Source organism: Lissotriton helveticus, chromosome 5_2, assembly GCF_964261635.1.
Source record: "Lissotriton helveticus chromosome 5_2, aLisHel1.1, whole genome shotgun sequence".
In the NCBI taxonomy this organism is placed as follows: domain Eukaryota; kingdom Metazoa; phylum Chordata; class Amphibia; order Caudata; family Salamandridae; genus Lissotriton; species Lissotriton helveticus.
In genome coordinates, this window is record NC_136066.1 from 4,672,589 (window position 1) to 4,694,260 (window position 21,672).

Here is a 21,672-nt window from a genome sequence, read left to right on the forward strand (position 1 = left end):
ACACGCGGCAGACACTCAAATCTACCATCGGGCATCAATAGCATTCACAGCGACTCTCCACCAACCCGAGGCAGACACTCAAATCTACCTCCAGGCATCAATGGCATTCACAGCGACTCTCCACCAACACGCGGCAGACACTCAAATCTACCATCGGGCATCAATGGCATTCACAGCGACTCTCCACCAACATGCGGCAGACACTCAAATCTACCATCGGGCATCAATGGCATTCACAGCGACTCTCCACCAACACACGGCAGACACTCATATCTACCATCGGGCATCAATGGCATTCACAGCGACTCTCCACCAACACGCGGCAGACACTCAAATCCTACCATCGGGCATCAATAGCATTCACAGCGACTCTCCACCAACCCGAGGCAGACACTCAAATCTACCTTCAGGCATCAATGGCATTCACAGCGACTCTCCACCAACACGCGGCAGACACTCCAATCTACCATCGGGCATCAATGGCATTCACAGTGTCTCCAACACGCGGCAGACACTCAAATCTACCTTCAGGCATCAATGGCATTCACAGTGACGCTCCACCAACACGCGGCAGACACTTCAATCTACCATCGGGCATCAATGGCATTCACAGCGACTCTCCACCAACACGCGGCAGACACTCAAACCTACCTTGGGGCATTCACAGCGACTCGCCACCAACACGCGGCAGACACTCAAATCTACCATCGGGCATCAATGGCATTCACAACGACTCTCCACCAACACGTGGCAGACACTCAAATGTACCATCGGGCATCAATGGCCTTCACAGCGACTCTCCATCACACGGCAGACACGCAAATCTACCATCGGGCATCAATGGCATTCACAGCGACTCCCCACCAACACACGGCAGACACTCAAATCTACCTTCAGGCATCAATGGCATTCACAGTGACGCTCCACCAACACGCGGCAGATACTCCAATCTACCATCGGGCATCAATGGCATTCACAGCGACTCTCCACCAACACGCGGCAGACACTCAAACCTACCTTGGGGCATTCACAGCGACTCGCCACCAACACGCGGCAGACGCTCAAATCTACCATCGGGCATCAATGGCATTCACAGCGACTCTCCACCAACACGCAGCAGACACTCAAATCTACCTTCGGGCATTCACAGTGGCTCTCCACCAACACGCGGCAGACACTCAAACCTACCTTGGGGCATTCACAGCGACTCGCCACCAACACGCGGCAGACACTCAAATCTACCATCGGGCATCAATGGCATTCACAGCAACTCTCCACCAACACGTGGCAGACACTCAAATCTACCATCGGGCATCACTGGCATTCACAGCGACTCTCCATCACACGGCAGACACTCAAATCTACCATCGGGCATCAATGGCCTTCACAGCGACTCTCCACCAACACGTGGCAGACACTCAAATCTACCTTCGGGCATTCGTAGTGGCTCTCCACCAACACGCGGCAGACACTCAAACCTACCTTGGGGCATTCACAGCGACTCGCCACCAACACGCGGCAGACACTCAAATCTACCATCGGGCATCAAAGGCATTCACAGCGACTCTCCACCAACACACGCCAGACACTCAAATCTACCTTCGGGCATTCACAGTGGCTCTCCACCAACACGCGGCAGACACTCAAACCTACCTTGGGGCATTCACAGCGGCTCGCCACCCACACGCGGCAGACACTCAAATCTACCATCGGGCATCAATGGCATTCACAACGACTCTCCACCAACACGTGGCAGACACTCAAATCTACCATCGGGCATCAATGGCATTCACAGCGACTCTCCATCACACGGCAGACACTCAAATCTACCATCGGGCATCAATGGCATTCACAGCGACTCTCCACCAACACTCGGCAGACACTCAAATCTACCTTCGGGCATTTGTAGTGGCTCTCCACCAACACGCGGCAGACACTCAAACCTACATTGGGGCATTCACAGCGACTCGCCACCAACATGCGGCAGACACTCAAATTTACCATCGGGCATCAAAGGCATTCACAGCGACTCTCCACCAACACACGGCAGACACTCATATCTACCATCGGGCATCAATGAAATTCACAGCGACTCTCCACCAACACGCGGCAGACACACAAATCTACCATCGGGCATCAGTGGCATTCACACCACTCATATAACCATTGCGAAATGAAACTCCGGTCCTAAATCCCACACAACTCCCTAGTGCTCACTCCCAAAACAACTGAAGGACATCTTCATCACCCACACAGAATAATACTTGCCCCATCATTTACTGATAATTGCTTTATGTCAGTGAGAGTGCTGCAAGTCACACTTTCTTCCATGTTATCCCTTCAACAGAATTGCTAAAACCACAAACTTTTCCCTACGAGCCTTCAAAAAACAAACATGTTCTGACCTGCACACCGGTCAAAGCGAAGGTCAGTCAGCCCTTGTGTGGACTTTGGAAATGCCACTGTAGTTGGTGCTCTGTAATGGTCTTGCCAGTGTCCAGGCGGTGCCCATATTCAAAGGCCAGACTCCTATCACATCTCACCCACTAAGAGAAAAACTCTGACCGGACATCAAAGTCCAAATCAAATTCTGATGGCTCACACTTTACCTGAATAGACCACTCAACAGACCCCCTCAATCTATTCAACATCTCAGGTAGACAAAGAGGATACAAGAACTCCCTCTACCGAGAAAGAAAGATTTGAGATCTGCTAAGCACCAAACAAGAACTTCAGAGGTACTGCATCAAGCATGTGGAACTTCCTTCCAGGACACCTGGACACAGAATCTATGTTTCTGTTTTTCATGAAACAACTGAAAACTCCTCTTTTGCACATTCTGCAGAAATAATGGATTTTACAAACATTCAGACTCTACTCCTCAAGATGTGCACCGTCGGAGATCATACACCACTCGTTACTTTTATAGTTTAATTTGTGTTCAATACTAGAGAGGGTTTAGCATCGCTATATAAAACTGTTAAATATACATCTGTTGAATACAAAACAAACAGATTTAAAAGGTACTTTTGGGTCCCCACAACGCCAGACCTGTAGGCTGGGGGACGGATCAAATATGGGAACAGGAGCACCCTACTTACCCAAGGGCAACACCGAATGCCCCACAGCAAAGCCAAGGATCTCCTCTGGTGCTGACCCTTGGGCATCATAATGAGATGTTCTTCACAGAATGAATACAACATGCTTCCCAAACACCAAACAGGCTTTGTGAGGTTCCAACATGAAGAAGAGTTAGCCACACCTGATGCACTGCCTAAAGCAGACGTCAGTGGCATCGACAACATAGCTCCATTCTGGACCTTATGAACCTCCTTCACCTTGCCAAGATCACACTGGCTAACCTCAACTCACCGAATACTCCCCCCCCACTGAACACTAAGCCTCTCAAGCAACCTCTCCCGCTACCTCTGAGACATCTTCGCCCATGCAAACAACCTTGCCTCCTCTCTGAAGAGGAATCCCTGGCTCTCGCACTCACATACAACGCTCCCACCACCTCCTCTAATCCTCTAGACGTCACGGGTAACTAAATCTTGGCCATCCTCCAAGACCACAACTCTACCCCAGCCATCCCCCGTCCGCTAAATATGAGTCCCGAACACCCCATCAGCACGGTCACCATCAACCCAAACACGTTAGCAACCCTACACAACAGAAGTGTGGTAAAAAGCAATCTGGCGCCTGTAGTTCTATCTGTCCAGACTCCTGACTCTCCTCCCAACACCCCCTTATCTGGTCTTTTAATTAACTGACGTTCAGCAGTCAAACATGCCACTGATATTGCTGACCTCATCCTGGTCAAAAACCTAGACCAAGCCATACTAACCGAATCCTGGCTAAAGGAATACTCTTCCCCTTGCCTGGATATATTAGTCCCGCCCAACTACAACAATGCCAGACTGGATAGACACTCCAATAAGAAAGGAGGAGGCATAGCCTGCATCTACCGTTCCTCCTTGCTTGTCACAGAACTCGTAACGGACACCTCAGACTCCTGCGAATACCTCGTACTCTCCGTCTGCAACAATTCAGTACACCTCTTTAACTTGCACATCTTTTACCACCCACCAGGTCCAAACGACGCTGTCACTGATCACCTTCTGGAAATCATGACAACAGGGATTTCCTCCAAGGCCACAGAGGTCTTCCTGGGTGATTTTAACCTGCATTGGAATGACGCTAAAGATCCCTATGTCAAAGCCATCAAAGACCTACTAACTGACCAAGCCCTGACCCAAGCCTGTTCTATGCCAACCCACTCAAAAGGAGCCATCCTCGACTGGATCATTTCAAAGGAGTCCGCTGTAAAGCTTATCTCCATAGACCCCTGTGACTGGTCCGACCATCACTGCATATCCTTCATTTTACCCGGGACCCGAAAGACAAAGTCATCTCAACCGATGACTCCCAAACGCTGGACCAGAGACACTAAGAACCTAGACTTTATGAAACTCGAGGCTCGCTGCAGATCTGACCTACCCCCCCACCCCCTGCACATAACCAAGGTTAGCGATCTCAATGAACACTACTCATCGTCCATTTCAAACATTCTGGACAACCTTGCCCCTCTAAAACTAAAAAGAACACAATGCTAAGACAGAAACCCTTGGTTCACTGGCTCTCTTAACATGGAGAGGAGATCCCTACGTCAATCTAAAAGAATTTGGAGACAACACCCCTCTGCAGCGCATATAAAACTTCTGCGTCAGGCAAGAAATGCATACAACAAGCACATCATCAATTGCAAAAAAGAATACTTCAGATCGGAATTGGGGAACGCCAAGAATAGACCCTAAAAGCTCTTTGAACTGGTCAAATTCCAATCTAATAAACTGGCTAAAACACCGAAAGAATCCCCCAAATCGCTAATATCGTCAGATGAATTCTCCTCCTTCTTCGCTGATAAAATCACGGAATTAGGAATTGAACTCAGTACCACCGCCTGCTCACAACCCCCGCCTGCTCTGCCTCACTCTTCCGCTCCTTCCATCCCGGCCTCTCCCAAAAACAAAGCCCGCTGGACTGACTTTGAATACTATAATGAAAACTCCATCTCAAAAATCCTCTCTACATTAAAACCAAACAACCACTTCAATGACCCACTACCCTCCAACTGCCTCACCACCGCCTCTCACTCCATCGTTCCTTGCTGGACTACAATTATCAACGCCTCTCTCCAGCAGGGATTGATCCCGGACCCTTTGAAAGCCGGCCAAGTCCTCCCCATCTTGAAAAAACCTTCACTGGACCCAGCCTCCCCTGACAATTTCAGACCTATCTCCAATATCCCGCTTCTAGCCAAAGTATTGGAGAAGTGTGTTCAACAGCAACTTAGCCAGCACATCAACAACTTCCACCTACTAGATGACTTCCAATCTGGATTCAGAGCAGGGCACAGCACAGAAACTGAAATATGCTCCACATCGTGGACTATGCCCTCCAAGCCCTAGACCAAGGCAAAACCTGCCTTCTAATCCTCCTTGATCTATTCTCCGCGTTCGATACAGTCAACCATGAAAACTACTTGAACGCCTCAGACTCAACATGGGTCTAGATGGCGTGGTTCTAGAATGGTTCAGGTCCTTCCTCCACAACCGCTCTCAGAGATTCCTCATCAACGGCAAACTATCAGTTCCCACCCCGGTCACGGTCGGAGTCCCCCAAGGTTCAACCCTCTCCCCCACCCTCTTCAACCTTTACCTAGAGCCACTCATTGAAGTTCTCCGTTCCGCCAACATCTCCTACTGCTTATTTGGCACAGAAACAAGTGATATCCGGGGGAAGCAGGAACTCCAGGTCCGCCAGAAACCTCCAGCTCCAACCTGCCTCCTTTTAAAAAAAAAAGAACCTACAACAGGGCGTTCACCGGAGTAGCACCAAGAATTTGTAACTCTCTTCCACCTTCCATCAGGAAAATCCCTCTTCTAGCAAGCTTAAAAAATGAGACCAAAACCTTCCTCATGGGTAAATTCCTCGCCTAAGGCCTGCCCTCAACCACCCCATTAAGCGGGCTACTCCTTGACTACCGCCTTCCCTGATCACCAACTGCCCACGACGAGAACATTTGGAACCTTGTTTTTGCTCCTGACTCTGACGATGACTGTAACCATACTGGTTGTTCTTGTTTCTCCCTGCACCTTAATCATTTTGTTTGTTCAACAATGTATACCTTGTAAAGCGCTCTGATACCCTCACGGGTCACGTTCGCGCTCAATAAAACACAAAAATAATAAATAAATAATAATAATAAATAATAACATGGAAAGTTTTTATTTAAAAAAGAACTAAAGACCTTTCAGGATGGGTAACCAGCGAATGAACAAGACGCAGGGCATCTTGGGAAGCTCAGCGAAAAGCTGCCAATTGGTGGAGAAAAGAAAAGGGAGTGCGGAGGACTCATGAAGAACAGGCATGGGGCAGGGCCTCACCATGTGGGCAGATGCTAGTACATGGCACCACTGAAACTTTAGGACTTTTTTTTATATCTTTCCAAGGAATATACTCAATACCCAGTAGTTGACAGGAGTCATGCTCTGCAGAAGACAAGTGACGGCCCATATTACTGTACTCAGTTGTAGACTCTGCACTCACGGTGCTGCCTGGGTAAAGGTGATTCCTCTGCTCTCACTTAAGACCAGGGTAGGCCTTTGCACTGGTACCACTGATTGAACTACACACCACCCTGCTAGAAGGTACTGCCAAGGCAGGATCTGCAATGGTGGCCTAGATGGTGTGGATGGTGACCGCCCTCGCTGACTGGGTAGAAGCTCCACCAGTGGAACGAATGAAGAGGAAGAGCTCTGTCTCTCACTTACTTCCCAGGAGGAATCTGTACAAACATCACTGCACGAGCTCTCTGATGAGCTGGCCAACCGAGACGCGCACGTCTGACTCGACAGGCTGGTGTTGGATGCCACGTCATCGGAGGTGTCGGACACCAGGTTTCGGTCTTCCATCGTGGGCTGCTGGACCTGCACATCCAAAGACAGTATCATTACCAGCTCACAGCACTCGAAGAGGGGTTCAAAAGAGCCCCATCGCTTTCCACCACTCAAAGGTATCTTTAGCAACTGCTTCAGGCTCACAGTAACCCTGGCTCCCTGCGGTGTAGTGCCAAAAAAGTAAAAAAATAAAAATAAAAACTGCCTGTGGCTTATATCTACTCCTGATACCATTGGTGCTGCAAGTGCCAGACACTGGTCCTTGTTCCATCAACAGAGGGTTCACAGCAGAGAGAGGACGAGAAGCAGAATGTAACCGAAGGCACAGGCAGTATCTGCACTCATGGTACTGAGTGAATGTGAAGGAGGCCCTGTTGCTATCACTTCCTGCACAGGTAAGGTCTGGACTCGTGGTACTGAGTGAATGTGAATGAGGCCCTGCTATCACTTCCTGCACAGGAACGACTTATACTCGTGGTACTGAGTGAATGTGAATGAGGCCCTGCTATCACTTCCTGCACAGGTAGGGTCTGCACTCGTGGTACTGAGTGAATGTGAATGAAGCCCTGCTATCACTTCCTGCACAGGTAGGGTCTGCACTCGTGGTACTGAGTGAATATGAATGAGGCCCTGCTATCACTTCCTACACAGGTAGGGTCTGGACTTGTGGTACTGAGTGAACGAGGCCCGGCTATCACTTCCTGCACTCCTGGTACTAACATACATAAATGGCGCCCTGTTTTCACTCATGCACTGGTAGGGTCTGCACTCGTGGTACTAACATACAAAAATGGCGCCCTGTTCTCACTCATGCACTGGTAGGGTCTGCACTTGTGGTACTAACATACACAAATGGCGCCTTGTTTTCACTCATGCACTGGTAGGGTCGGCACTCGTGGTACTAACATACATAAATGGCGCCCTGTTCTCACTCGTGCACTGGTAGGGTCTGCACTCATGGTACTAACATACATAAATGGCGCCCTGTTCTCACTCATGCACTGGTAGGGTCTGCACTCGTGGTACTAACATACATAAATGACGCCCTGTTCTCACTCATGCACTGGTAGGGTCTGCACTCGTGGTACTAACATACATAAATGACGCCCTGTTCTCACTCATGCACTGGTAGGGTCTGCACTCGTGGTACTAACATACATAAATGGCGCCTTGTTTTCACTCATGCACTGGTAGGGTCTGCACTCGTGGTACTAACATACATAAATGGCGCCTTGTTCTCACTCATGCACTGGTAGGGTCTGCACTTGTGGTACTAACATAGACAAATGGTGCCTTGTTTTCACTCATGCACTGGTAGGGTCGGCACTCGTGGTACTAACATACATAAATGGCGCCCTGTTCTCACTCGTGCACTGGTAGGGTCTGCACTCATGGTACTAACATACATAAATGGCGCCCTGTTCTCACTCATGCACTGGTAGGGTCTGCACTCGTGGTACTAACATACATAAATGGCGCCTTGTTTTCACTCATGCACTGGTAGGGTCTGGACTCGTGGTACTAACATACATAAATGGCGCCTTGTTCTCACTCATGCACTGGTAGGGTCTGGACTCGTGGTACTAACATACATAAATGGTGCCTTGTTCTCACTCATGCACTGGTAGGGTCTGCACTTGTGGTACTAACATACATAAATGGCGCCTTGTTTTCACTCATGCACTGGTAGGGTCTGCACTCGTGGTACTAACATACATAAATGGCGCCTTGTTTTCACTCATGCACTGGTAGGGTCTGAACTGGTGGTACTAACATACATAAATGGCGCCTTGTTTTCACTCATGCACTGGTAGGGTCTGCACTCGTGGTACCAACATACATAAATGGCGCCTTGTTCTCACTCGTGCACTGGTAGGGTCTGCACTCGTGGTACTAACATACATAAATGGCGCCCTGTTCTGACTTACTGCCCAGTTGGTATCTGCACTCGTGGTACTAACATACATAAATGGCGCTTTGTTCTCACTCATGCACTGGTAGGGTCTGCACTCGTGGTACTAACATACATAAATGGCGCCCTGTTCTCACTCATGCACTGGTAGGGTCTGCACTCGTGGTACTAACATACATAAATGGCGCCTTGTTTTCACTCATGCACTGGTAGGGTCTGGACTCGTGGTACTAACATACATAAATGACGCCTTGTTCTCACTCATGCACTGGTAGGGTCTGCACTCGTGGTACTAACATACATAAATGGCGCCTTGTTTTCACTCATGCACTGGTAGGGTCTGCACTCGTGGTACCAACATACATAAATGGCGCCTTGTTCTCACTCATGCACTGGTAGGGTCGGCACTCGTGGTACTAACATACATAAATGGCGCCCTGTTCTCACTCATGCACTGGTAGGGTCTGCACTCGTGGTACTAACATACATAAATGGCGCCTTGTTTTCACTCATGCACTGGTAGGGTCGGCACTCGTGGTACTAACATACATAAATGGCGCCCTGTTCTCACTCGTGCACTGGTAGGGTCTGCACTCATGGTACTAACATACATAAATGACGCCTTGTTCTCACTCGTGCACTGGTAGGGTCTGCACTCGTGGTACTAACATTCATAAATGGCGCCTTGTTTTCACTCATGCACTGGTAGGGTCTGCACTCGTGGTACCAACATACATAAATGGCGCCCTGTTCTCACTCATGCACTGGTAGGGTCTGCACTCGTGGTACTAACATACATAAATGGCGCCTTGTTTTCACTCATGCACTGGTAGGGTCTGCACTCGTGGTACTAACATACATAAATGACGCCCTGTTCTCACTCATGCACTGGTAGGGTCTGAACTGGTGGTACTAACATACATAAATGGCGCCTTGTTTTCACTCATGCACTCGTGGTACTAACATACATAAATGGCGCCCTGTTTTCACTCATGCACTGGTAGGGTCTGGACTCGTGGTACTAACATACATAAATGGCGCCTTGTTCTCACTCATGCACTGGTAGGGTCTGCACTCGTGGTACTAACATACATAAATGGCGCCTTGTTCTCACTCATGCACTGGTAGGGTCTGCACTCGTGGTACTAACATACATAAATGGCGCCCTGTTCTGACTTACTGCCCAGTTGGTATCTGCACTCGTGGTACTAACATACATAAATGGCGCTTTGTTCTCACTCATGCACTGGTAGGGTCTGCACTCGTGGTACTAACATACATAAATGGCGCCCTGTTCTCACTCATGCACTGGTAGGGTCTGCACTCGTGGTACTAACATACATAAATGGCGCCTTGTTTTCATTCATGCACTGGTAGGGTCTGCACTCGTGGTACTAACATACATAAATGGCGCCCTGTTCTGACTTACTGCCCTGTTGGTATCTGCACTCGTGGTACTAACATACATAAATGGCGCTTTGTTTTCACTCATGCACTGGTAGGGTCTGCACTCGTGGTACTAACATACATAAATGGCGCCTTGTTTTCATTCATGCACTGGTAGGGTCTGCACTCGTGGTACTAACATACATAAATGACGCCCTGTTCTCACTCATGCACTGGTAGGGTCTGCACTCGTGGTACTAACATACATAAATGGCGCCCTGTTCTCACTCATGCACTGGTAGGGTCTGCACTCGTGGTACTAACATACATAAATGGCGCCTTGTTCTCACTCATGCACTGGTAGGGTCTGCACTCGTGGTACTAACATACATAAATGGCGCCTTGTTCTCACTCATGCACTGGTAGGGTCTGCACTCGTGGTACTAACATACATAAATGGCGCCTTGTTTTCACCCATGCACTGGTAGGGTCTGCACTCGTGGTACTAACATACATAAATGGCGCCTTGTTTTCACTCATGCACTGGTAGGGTCTGCACTCGTGGTACTAACATACATAAATGACGCCCTGTTTTCACTCATGCACTGGTAGGGTCTGCACTCGTGGTACTAACATACATAAATGGCGTCCTGTTCTCACTCATGCACTGGTAGGGTCTGCACTCGTGGTACTAACATACATAAATGACGCCCTGTTCTCACTCATGCACTGGTAGGGTCTGCACTCGTGGTACTAACATACATAAATGGCGCCCTGTTCTCACTCGTGCACTGGTAGGGTCTGCACTCGTGGTACTAACATACATAAATGACGCCCTGTTCTCACTCATGCACTGGTAGGGTCTGCACTCGTGGTACTAACATACATAAATGGCGCCCTGTTCTCACTCGTGCACTGGTAGGGTCTGCACTCGTGGTACTAACATACATAAATGACGCCCTGTTCTCACTCATGCACTGGTAGGGTCTGCACTCGTGGTACTAACATACATAAATGGCGCCCTGTTCTCACTCATGCACTGGTAGGGTCTGCACTCGTGGTACTAACATACATAAATGGCGCCCTGTTCTCACTCATGCACTGGTAGGGTCTGCACTCGTGGTACTAACATACATAAATGGCGCCTTGTTTTCACCCATGCACTGGTAGGGTCTGCACTCGTGGTACTAACATACATAAATGACGCCCTGTTCTCACTCATGCACTGGTAGGGTCTGCACTCGTGGTACTAACATACATAAATGGCGCCCTGTTCTCACTCATGCACTGGTAGGGTCTGCACTCGTGGTACTAACATACATAAATGGCGCCTTGTTTTCATTCATGCACTGGTAGGGTCTGCACTCGTGGTACTAACATACATAAATGGCACCCTGTTTTCACTCATGCACTGGTAGGGTCTGCACTCGTGGTACTAACATACATAAATGGCGCCTTGTTCTCACTCATGCACTGGTAGGGTCTGCACTCGTGGTACTAACATACATAAATGGCACCCTGTTTTCACTCATGCACTGGTAGGGTCTGCACTCGTGGTACTAACATACATAAATGGCGCCTTGTTTTCACCCATGCACTGGTAGGGTCTGCACTCGTGGTACTAACATACATAAATGGCGCTTTGTTCTCACTCATGCACTGGTAGGGTCTGCACTCGTGGTACTAACATACATAAATGGCGCCCTGTTCTCACTCATGCACTGGTAGGGTCTGCACTCGTGGTACTAACATACATAAATGGCGCCCTGTTCTGACTTACTGCCCAGTTGGTATCTGCACACACGTCACTGCACGAGCTATCTGCTGATAAGGACCAAGAGGGCTTGCACATCTTGTTTGACAGACTTGTGAGCGGCGCCAACTCATCTTGGGTGTCAGACGCTAGATTTCGGTCTCCCATCACTGATAGATCTACCTGTGTATTGAAAGACATTTTCATTACAAGCCGCTCTGCAGATACCTGGGGCCCCAAAGGATGTCTACCCCTTTTCTCCAACCCCCAAACATAAATCTAACTACTGTTCATGGCTCACAGCTACTAACGGCATAGGCTTGCCAAGAGCCCCACAAACACCAACTAGAACTAGTTCTTGCTCTGCTGACTGAGGGCCCACAGCTGACGGTGGACTAGAACTAGATGTAGGCTGTAAAGTCCCAAGGTCCTTGCACTCTTTTCAAAGCTGGTTCTGGTAACTCCTGGTCCATGGAGTCTGTGCCTGCCTCTGCTGGTAACAGGGGCCGAAGGGTTCATGGACCATTCATTCTGAAACAGACCAGAGAGACGTGTGGTCCTTCACGTCTGCCTCTGCCACATGATCACCAATAAGTGACTCCCCAAGGCACAGTCGGACACAGAGGATTCACACTGCTCGGTAAATTCAGATCCCAGAGGAGGATTGAAGGAGTCAAACTGGATGGAATGGATCACGAGCTCTCAGTCACGCCCAAGAAGGAATCTGCACTTGTGATACTACTTGGTGAGAAGCAAGGCCCTGCTCTTGCTGACCAGGAAGAATTGGCAATCGTGTTCCTGGTGAGGTGAACTGAGGCCCTGAGCTCACTCATGGCCTCAGCAGAATAGTCACTCGTGTTCCTGGTGAGGTGAACTGAGGCCCTGCGCTCACTCATGGCCTCAGCAGAATAGTCACTCGTGTTCCTGGTGAGGTGAACTGAGGCCCTGCGCTCACTCATGGCCTCAGCAGAATAGTCACTCGTGTTCCTGGTGAGTTGAACTGAGGCCCTGCGCTCACTCATGGCCTCAGCAGAATAGTCACTCGTGTTCCTGGTGAGGTGAACTGAGGCCCTGCGCTCACTCATGGCCTCAGCAGAATAGTCACTCGTGTTCCTGGTGAGGTGAACTGAGGCCCTGCGCTCACTCATGGCCTCAGCAGAATAGTCACTCGTGTTCCTGGTGAGTTGAACTGAGGCCCTGCGCTCACTCATGGCCTCAGCAGAATAGTCACTCGTGTTCCTGGTGAGGTGAACTGAGGCCTGCGCTCACTCATAGCCTCAGCAGAATAGTCACTCGTGTTCCTGGTGAGGTGAACTGAGGCCCTGCGCTCACTCATGGCCTCAGCAGAATAGTCACTCGTGTTCCTGGTGAGGTGAACTGAGGCCCTGCGCTCACTCATGGCCTCAGCAGAATAGTCACTCGTGTTCCTGGTGAGGTGAACTGAGGCTCTGCGCTCACTCATGGCCTCAGCTGAATTGGCACTCGTGTTCCTGGTGAGGTGAACTGAGGCCCTGCGCTCACTCATGGCCTCAGCTGAATTGGCACTCGTGTTCCTGGTGATCGCAGGATATGCAGGCACCAAGAGAGGGGTAGTTTTGTATCCGCTCTTCATACAAGATCTTACTCGCTCATCTGCTGTCAAGCTAGAGTCTGCACACGCGGTACTGCGCAGACGTAAAGGATGGCCTACACTCACTCGCACCCAAGGGAGGATGTGCACAAGTCCTAATGCTTGGACATAAAAGGTGTTCTACCCTAGCTTGTGGGCAAGGTAGAACGTGCACTTCCGCTACTGCTTGAGCGTGAAGGATCCCCTTCTGCAGCCCTTCTTGGACGTAACAAAAAAGCGACATGCCTGTAACTATAGATTTGCAGCTACAGGCTGTTCTAAATTGTCATTCTAGGCTTTACATCAGCTATTTAGAAGCTGGGTGTGAAAAAACATGTTGGAAAAAAATGAACTTTATTTTAGTTGTTGACCAGAGGTGGAGTCTGTATGCCTCATGTTGACACTGACCACAATCTCACAATACCTCACTGTGACAGCCATACTCAGTCTATTTTACACCGACTGATGTATGAGGTTAGGAAATCCATCTTAATTGGTTGGCAACCTATTTATATCTTCATTCTGCTGATGTGTACTACTGGTTTCAGAGGAGATCATGTGACTATAGACAATTTCCAAACAGCAAACCTATTACTACAGTTAAGAAACGTGTTTCTTTTGTAGCGCAAACCTGTTCTGATTTACATACCACGTATCAGTCACACAGCAGGATTCGAGCCAAGGAAGTGGGCGTGATGTGTTAGTAGCATACGAAGGATTAACACTGAGTTAGCGCTTGCTGCACTTTCCAAAGTTTAATTCCGTTACTGAATGAAACCAGGAAGCAAAGTAAGGTAATGGCTTTCTTTGAAGAGGACCTGGAAATGTTAACTAAAGAGATTTTTCTAGTACCTCCTCTAATTGCAGCCCATAGCTGCCCACTGCTCTTTTATTAAAGACTACATGAAATGTTGATATGTTTGGAGGTTTAAGTGGGACGTGGCGAAGCCAGCCAAGATGGTGGACGTGCCTGAGTGAGGCTCCACGAGTCGGTTGGCGCCTCGTGCAGAATCTGTGTAGAGTGGGCCACCAAACAATATCGCAGGCTCCCGCTTAACCAAAGGGACTGTGCCGCGCCAACCCCTAGAATATCCAGCCCCCAGAGACGTGAGAAGCACGATCCACGCCACGTGTGCTGAGGAACCAAAATGGCAGTGTCCGTGCAGTAAGGAAGAGCCCGCTATCAGTGTTTCAGTTCCGGCAGCCGCATCACGATGCGCCTGCTATGGCGTCCTGTGGTGAGCAGCGGGGCACCGAGACTAGTGAAAGAAGCCAATCCGGAGCAACCAGAGCAGCAGACACCCCGGCGGGGGTGGTCTGGTACACCGGGAGGGTCTGTGGCCTGTCTGCCACATCTGTCAGTGGGCGAAGCAGCATCAAAATCGGCCCACGGTGACCAGTGCCGTGGAGTGACGGCCTGGGACCCGGCGGGGGACCTAGTGCCGAGGAGCAGCGACAACCCGGATTCAGGCGCCCTCCGCGCCAAGAGACACCAGGGTGGCTCAGGTGAGAGAAACGCCCGACTCATAAAAGTAGCCCATAGTGATGGAAGGAACCAAGGACTTGGTAAGCGAGCTTCCCCCACAGATATTGAGGAGTTGCGTTCCCAAGTGAACAGGAGGCCCCATCCCTGTAGCTGGCCACACAGTGCCCCTGTACAAAGAAACAAGCGACAACCTTGTGACACTAGTGACTAATTGACGCCACGGGGGCCGCCTGGGTATTCTGGCATGGGACCCTCGGCACTGAGAGCAGAAACTCTGGACGACCAGGTGCCTTACTGGCCACAACCGGAACCGACATCCCCAGTACTCTAAGGGCTGCAACCAAGATGGTGGGTTAGAGAGCAGGCCCGCAGTCCCCTCTTGCCTGGCCTCCACTGGAGCCCCCGACCCGCAACTGGAGACGAAGGGAGGCCAAGCACATCTGGTGGGCCTGGACAAGTGCAACCCCACATTTAGTCCAAGACACTCTGCAACATAAATCGAGGTGAGGCTCACCGCAGAAGAGCAAGTGCGGCCCATGGTGCAACCAACGCCTCATCAGTTCCGCCCCGACCAAGCCCCGGCTGGAGCACAGGAGACAGGGAGATCATTAGGAGTTCATTGCGCCATTTGCGTCAGAATAAAGCCTGAACCCAGTAACAAGTACAACTCTCACGAAGAAGCTAGAGCCAAGCACAGGAATCCACATGCACCAAGTACAAATATGGGGAAGCTCCGCTCCAACGCTGGCCCCTTGCAGCCTGCCACATCACAAGGTAACGCTCACACTGCCAAATCGCAGCTGGAAGACTCAGAGCCACCCTCGGTACTGACTATGTCTGATAAGTTAGATAAGGTGCTGGCGGCCATTGAACATTCCAGAGTCACGACGGAGGAGCGATTTGGCACCCTAGGCACCGATCTTGGTCTACTTCGCGACGATCATCATAAACTGGCATACAAAGTTGTGGATGGGGAGAAAACGGTCGCCGCCCAGCATCCATTAGCCAAAACGCAGCAAGAAACACTACAGACACTGCAAAATCGTGTTGCGACCCTGGAGGAGCATGTGGATGACCTAGAAGGCCGCTCGAGAAGGTGAAACATTCATGTCCTAGGACTGCCAGAAGGAATAGAGGGTACAAAATCCATCAAATACATGGAACCCTGGTTACCCTCCTTCACACCGGCTACAGATCTAACTGCCTTCATTTCCATAGAGAGAGCACACAGGATGCCAGCCTGCCGTCCACCCCCAGGATCCCCTCCTCACGCAATGGTAGCGAAGTTTCTTCATTACAGAGTTACAGAGATGCAGTGCTTCGTGCCGCTAGACAACATGGGCCCATCTGAGTCGAAGACAAGCACATCATGCTTTTTCCAGACTACACTCGAGTAGTACAGCGCCAACGGTCCTCGTTCCAGGAAGTCTTCGCCTAGAGGGCATCCAATATTTCCGGCACACCTCAAAATCAGGCATGAGGGTATCACCACATTTTTTACAGACCTGAAACAACCTACGAATGGATCGAGCAAAATTCCCAAAAGCATCAACACCCAACTGCAAGAGGCACTGAGAAACCTCAAAAAGCGAAAAGTAGACACCGTCCTTCCAAGAGGCATAGAAAGCGATCTGAATCTAGGACTTACGCTCCAGCTATAGGATCCCTCGGAAGAAGGAAGTGACACGACCATGTCCCAGATGGGCTCGGTGACCCCACTGCTGGTGCCACCACAAACTGCGGACACACTTATATGAACTGCATCCTTTATTAAGCGTAAGCCAGCATTACTTATGTAAAGTATGCACATCTTAGGTATATCTGCACATGTATGACAAGCAGTATATGATGAATGCATGTTTGACCCCTCTCGACACATAGATCCTGCAAATGCCACTCGTGAAGTTAGCTTAAATGCGCAGCCAGCCCGACCCCACCATACATTAGAGCTTGCGCCAAATGCAAAGTTTGGATGTGCCACCTGTTGCATATGTCCGGAGTAATGGGAGTGTTGGACTTGGCCTTCCAACCGCCCCCCCCCCCCCCCGAAATTTTTCGCTTTTGCCCCCCTAATTTAGGATGTCTCCCCCATGGTAATAAACCTGTATAGGCCATGTGTGGTAGGAGTTGCCCTGTGTTAAAATGTAATGTCATGTAATCGTGTGAGCACTTGTAAATTTCCCCCATTTTAGAAATGCACCCGACTACAATGTTCTGTGTTTAGAATGGATGCCATGGCCATGGGTTTTACCACTGGTCTGCCATAGGTCAGCAGTCTAGTTATTATTACCCAATAACCCCTAGCTTTTGGAGGGAAAGCCTGGCACCCAGGGTGCTCAACCCCTCCCCTTGAGCCAGTTTAGGCCAGCTTTGCTAACATTCTAGACGGTTCTGGCACTGCCTGGGAGGAGGGTATAAGTAAGGGGGATGTGCCACCAGAGAGTCAGTCAGAGCTGGGACAAGAAAGAGAGGGGACCTGCTGCAAGGTGCTACCGCCACATGGGTCTGTGAGCTGGGCCCTGCACCCCTAAAACCCCCTACTCTGCTGTCCCCTGGGCCCCTGACAAGGGAGGGCCCCAACCCAGGTCGCTGACGCTGTTTGGACCGGGTACCACGCCAGCAGTGCGTGAAGAAGCGCCCAGGAGGTGAGGAGTGTGCCCCTGCGGAGCTGTTGTGGGACTGTCTGCCCCCCCTCTGGTGAAGCTGTGGCCCCTTTGGAAGCGCTGGGCTGTGAGGTGCCTATGGTGAAGGGCTGTGGACTGCTGACTGGCGTAAACTGCAGTATTGCCCCCTAAGCGCTGTGAGTCCAAAGACTGTTGCTGCCTGTGAGCTGCCTGGGGAGGATTGTGCCCCCGAGGGACTGTCGCATGCTAAAGCACTGTGCCCTGCGACTGGTGTGGCCCCTGAAGTGCTGTTGGCCCTGAGAACTGTGTGGGCCGAGGGAGGAGCTGTGCTCCGTGAAAAGCGCCCTTTTTCTGAGGAGAATAGCGCTATTTGCTGAGGAGAGTAGCGCCATATAAATAATTAATAAAAAGGGAGCCTACCCCTTATTGCCGCCGATATCACCGCCGCAGCCCGAGGAGTGTTGGCGCTGCCTTGCGCCAGTTGTAAATAGGCGAAAATCACCGCCGCGGCCCGGCGCTGTCGTGCAGACCCCCCTCCCCCGCTGTGGTGGGCACCGTTGCGGCAGCCCCCGGTGCCAGGAGAGGGCCGCCGAAGTGAAGAGAGGGCCGCTCTAGGCCCTGAAGCCTTCCTCATCCCCATCACGTGACGGGGGCGCCCCGGCCGCGTCATCGGCCCGCCCCCGCCAACGCCGCGCACGGAAAGGCTGCCGGCCGGCAGCCAGAGAAGAGTAGTCGACCCGAAGCCCTGGGTCCCCGTGAGGGAGGGGGACCCAGGTGAAGTGCCGGTGAGGGGCCCCCATGGTCAAGGGGGAGCCCCCGATTGGAAGCGACCGGAGCGGGAGCCCACCCCGCCGGTCTGTGCCCCTGAGTGAGGGGCCGGTGGAATAGGCGGGGCCGGGGCACACTGTCGGTGCCAGCCCCGCCTCCCCAAAAGAAGCGACCCAACGGCGTTGCGGGGCTCCCGGGAGGTCGAGGGAGCCCCGTGTGAGGTGGGAGGAAAGCCAGGCGGGCTTCCCCCACGTGGGCCAGGCCCCCGCGTTTGCCCACCGTGGCCGCCCAGAGGCCGTTTTGGACCCACGGGCCCCCGTGAGGAGGAGGGGCCCGGGTGACTCCGCCGGGAAAAGAGTGCCCCGTGTGTTGCTGCCGGCTGCAGGAGTACAGAGGGGAGGGCCTTGAGGCACGTGGTCGGTGCCTGGCCCCCTCCACGGAAAAGAGAGTGAGCCCTGCAGGGGAAGAGGACCCCCGGAGTAGCCCGGTGAGTGGGGCCTTATGCAAACTGTGTGGAGGGCTGGAGAGGGCGAGCTGGGGCATATGCCGGTGCCCGCCCCCGGGACTGCCCTTGATTTACAGGTGCCCCGTCTGGCAGTGGGCACACCTGCCACTGAAGAGGTCGGGAGTCGGGGCACAGGCTCGGTGTCCGCTCGCCCCCTCCCCTGGGGTGACTGTTGCAAGGGCCCTGTTGGCCCTAAGAATCCCGTTAAGACGTCCTGGACTGGGCAAGAGCCTGAATTAAGCCCCTACAGACTGGGCTGAAGGAGGAGTAACCCCCAGCTGGGGTGTGATTCTTGACATATTGTGTTTGTCCCAGGAAGTCATGCTAGGGTGTATATTGGCCTAGTGTTAATGCCCCTGGTTATTCTGGCCAACTGAGAAGTTATTGCTGACTAAGGAACCTTTGTTTGTCCCTTTGATGGAATGGGTATGACCCTCTGAGGAAGTGTTATTCGCCTTAGGAGATATTTAGGTTTGCCCTAATGAAATATTGATTCCTGCACAGTGACCAGGTTATGGGAAATGTTTGATTGGTTGTGACCAGTTACTACCGTTACTGATGCCAATGTATTTTGATGTTTCACGCCTGTTAGGTGATCCTACGCTGACCCCAGGCTGTTATACAAATAAGGTTGTGGGCCCCTGCGGATGTTATTTACCTGCCTAAGTGAGCCTAATGTACGCACTGGTGAGGTACGCAATGTGTTGGATGCCCAGGGTATTGCTCAGGAATAATGCGCCAGTGTTGATGTGCTTATGGTTAAATGCCTAATGTCACAGCGTCAATCAATCAATCAATCATAGCATTTGTATAGCGCACTACTCACCCGGAGGGTCTCAAGGCGCTTGGGGAGGGGGGGTTCCGCTACTGCTCGAACAGCCAGGTCTTGAGCTGCTTCCTGGAGCGGGCTTGGCGGCCCTCGGGTGGCTGGGGCTGCGGGAGGCTGGTGTGGGCTCGGCGGCCCTCGGGTGTCTGGGGCTGCGGGAGCAGGCACAGGCACAGGAGCTTGGGGGTGACCCGGCCGGAAGGCGCAGTGGTCACCGTAATGTGTATGTGTCAGCGTAATGTGTATGCCTAAGGTTCTATTGCATACAAGGTGCCTACTACCCTGATGAGATGGTCATCTCCCTGGCCTAAGGTGATGAGACCAATATCTAATGTTGATGTGCCCTTTTACTGCAGGTGTCCTGCCCCGGTGCTGGCCTGACGTGTCATTCCAGGCCCCTGGTTATATCCCATTGCTGATTTATTACAGGTGTTCCTGTCTGTTGGGATTTGCTGTGATGCCATGAAGTTTTCCTTTACAGGGGTCGGGTTGGAGTTAAACTGCTAAGGATGAGAGCCTGAGTTGGCCCCGCCATTGTGACCCCAGGTTTAATGACAATTTAAACATTCTTCTTTATTTCAGCCATGGACTTACAGACTCAGCCCTTACTTCCCATGTAAATAATCCCCCCTGATACACTTGGCTCTGGTGCCAGTTGGCGCCGTGTTGTGATACCTCTGTTGATGCATTTGTGCCTTGCAGGTTGGAGATACTAAAGTACTTATTGTTTTTCCAACTCAAACTGGTGTCCTGCCTCTTTTGTGGTGTGCCTGGTGTGTCGTCTGTGGGTACTGCGTGAGTGCTTCACATGTCCTCCGAAGTTTGGCCTGCCCGCTTGGTTCCGTGCTACCCCCCTGGAGATTTGGTAACCCCATTTCTTACAGGGAGTTTCTCCCTTTCCAGTTATTATCCATACTTTCAACGACTCCCCAAGCACTGAATATACATCTGCAGATGCATGAGCATAATCAGTACATAAACGGCACTACGGTCGGTCGAAGAAAAATGCATACACAATCTGCCCCGCAGCTCCCAGGTAGCAACCCTCAAATTACCCAATGATACACAACGATAACATCATTACACTCAATGTATTAAGCATGCACACTGCTCGCAAGAGATACGCGGTATATGCATACATAAAGCGGCAGAAAGCGCAGATAGCGTTTCTTCAAGAAATGCATCTAAGAATGGGAGAACTCAACAAACTATGAGCCGATGGCGAGGCACATTCTGGGTAACCACATGCTCAGCTTTCGCACGGGGGCACTTCTCTAGTTTCGGCCGGGGTCTCGTTCCAGGAGCTGTGCAGAGCAGTAGACAAGGAAGGTCGCTACGCTCTCCTGGATAGACGTCTGGATGACAGGCCGATCGTATTAGGCAGCATCTATGCGCCAAACACAGAACAGGGGAAATATTGGGACTCTCTATCCCGCACTCTTTCTCAATATACAGCAACACCCTGGATATTGGAGGAGACTATAATTGTGTGCAGGACCTCTCTCTAGACAAGGTCGCACCTCCACACCCAGCATCTCCGGCCATAACACAGACGAATCGCTTTAACGCCTGGGCTCGCCACTGGTGTCCGGTAGACGTACGGCGCAGCAAACGTCCCAAGACCAGAATATACTCCTTTCATTCTATTCCGCATAATCTCAGAGTTCATCCTGATCGATTCCTATGCTCCTTACACATAATCCCCACGATTCAAATCACGGAGTATCTAGGGCAAGTCCTATCCGATCATGATGCACATACACTCTCTTTGACTTGGGAACCACCGCTACCCCCAGTCCCCACTTGGCATCTACTGCGCGACTGGAACATAAAACGCACAT

At 51.1% G+C, this 21,672-nt stretch overlaps 1 protein-coding gene across 7 annotated transcripts in view; it reads right to left on the bottom strand.

Moving 5' to 3' along the window:
* The window catches only part of ODF2 (outer dense fiber of sperm tails 2), a 306,180-nt gene that overhangs the window by 213,928 nt on the left and 70,580 nt on the right, over nt 1-21,672 (bottom strand). For 2 of the 7 annotated variants that reach the window (XM_078646608.1, XM_078646610.1), the window contains exons 8-9: nt 12,041-12,196; nt 6,837-6,992 (exon numbers count right to left, since the gene is read on the bottom strand). The exons of 4 other annotated variants lie outside the window; for them this stretch is intronic. In XM_078646608.1, coding sequence (XP_078502734.1) covers nt 6,837-6,992; nt 12,041-12,196 — 312 coding nt within the window. The remainder of the gene's footprint in view (nt 1-6,836; nt 6,993-12,040; nt 12,197-21,672) is intronic. One more of the 7 variants, XM_078646609.1, reaches the window with a different exon arrangement.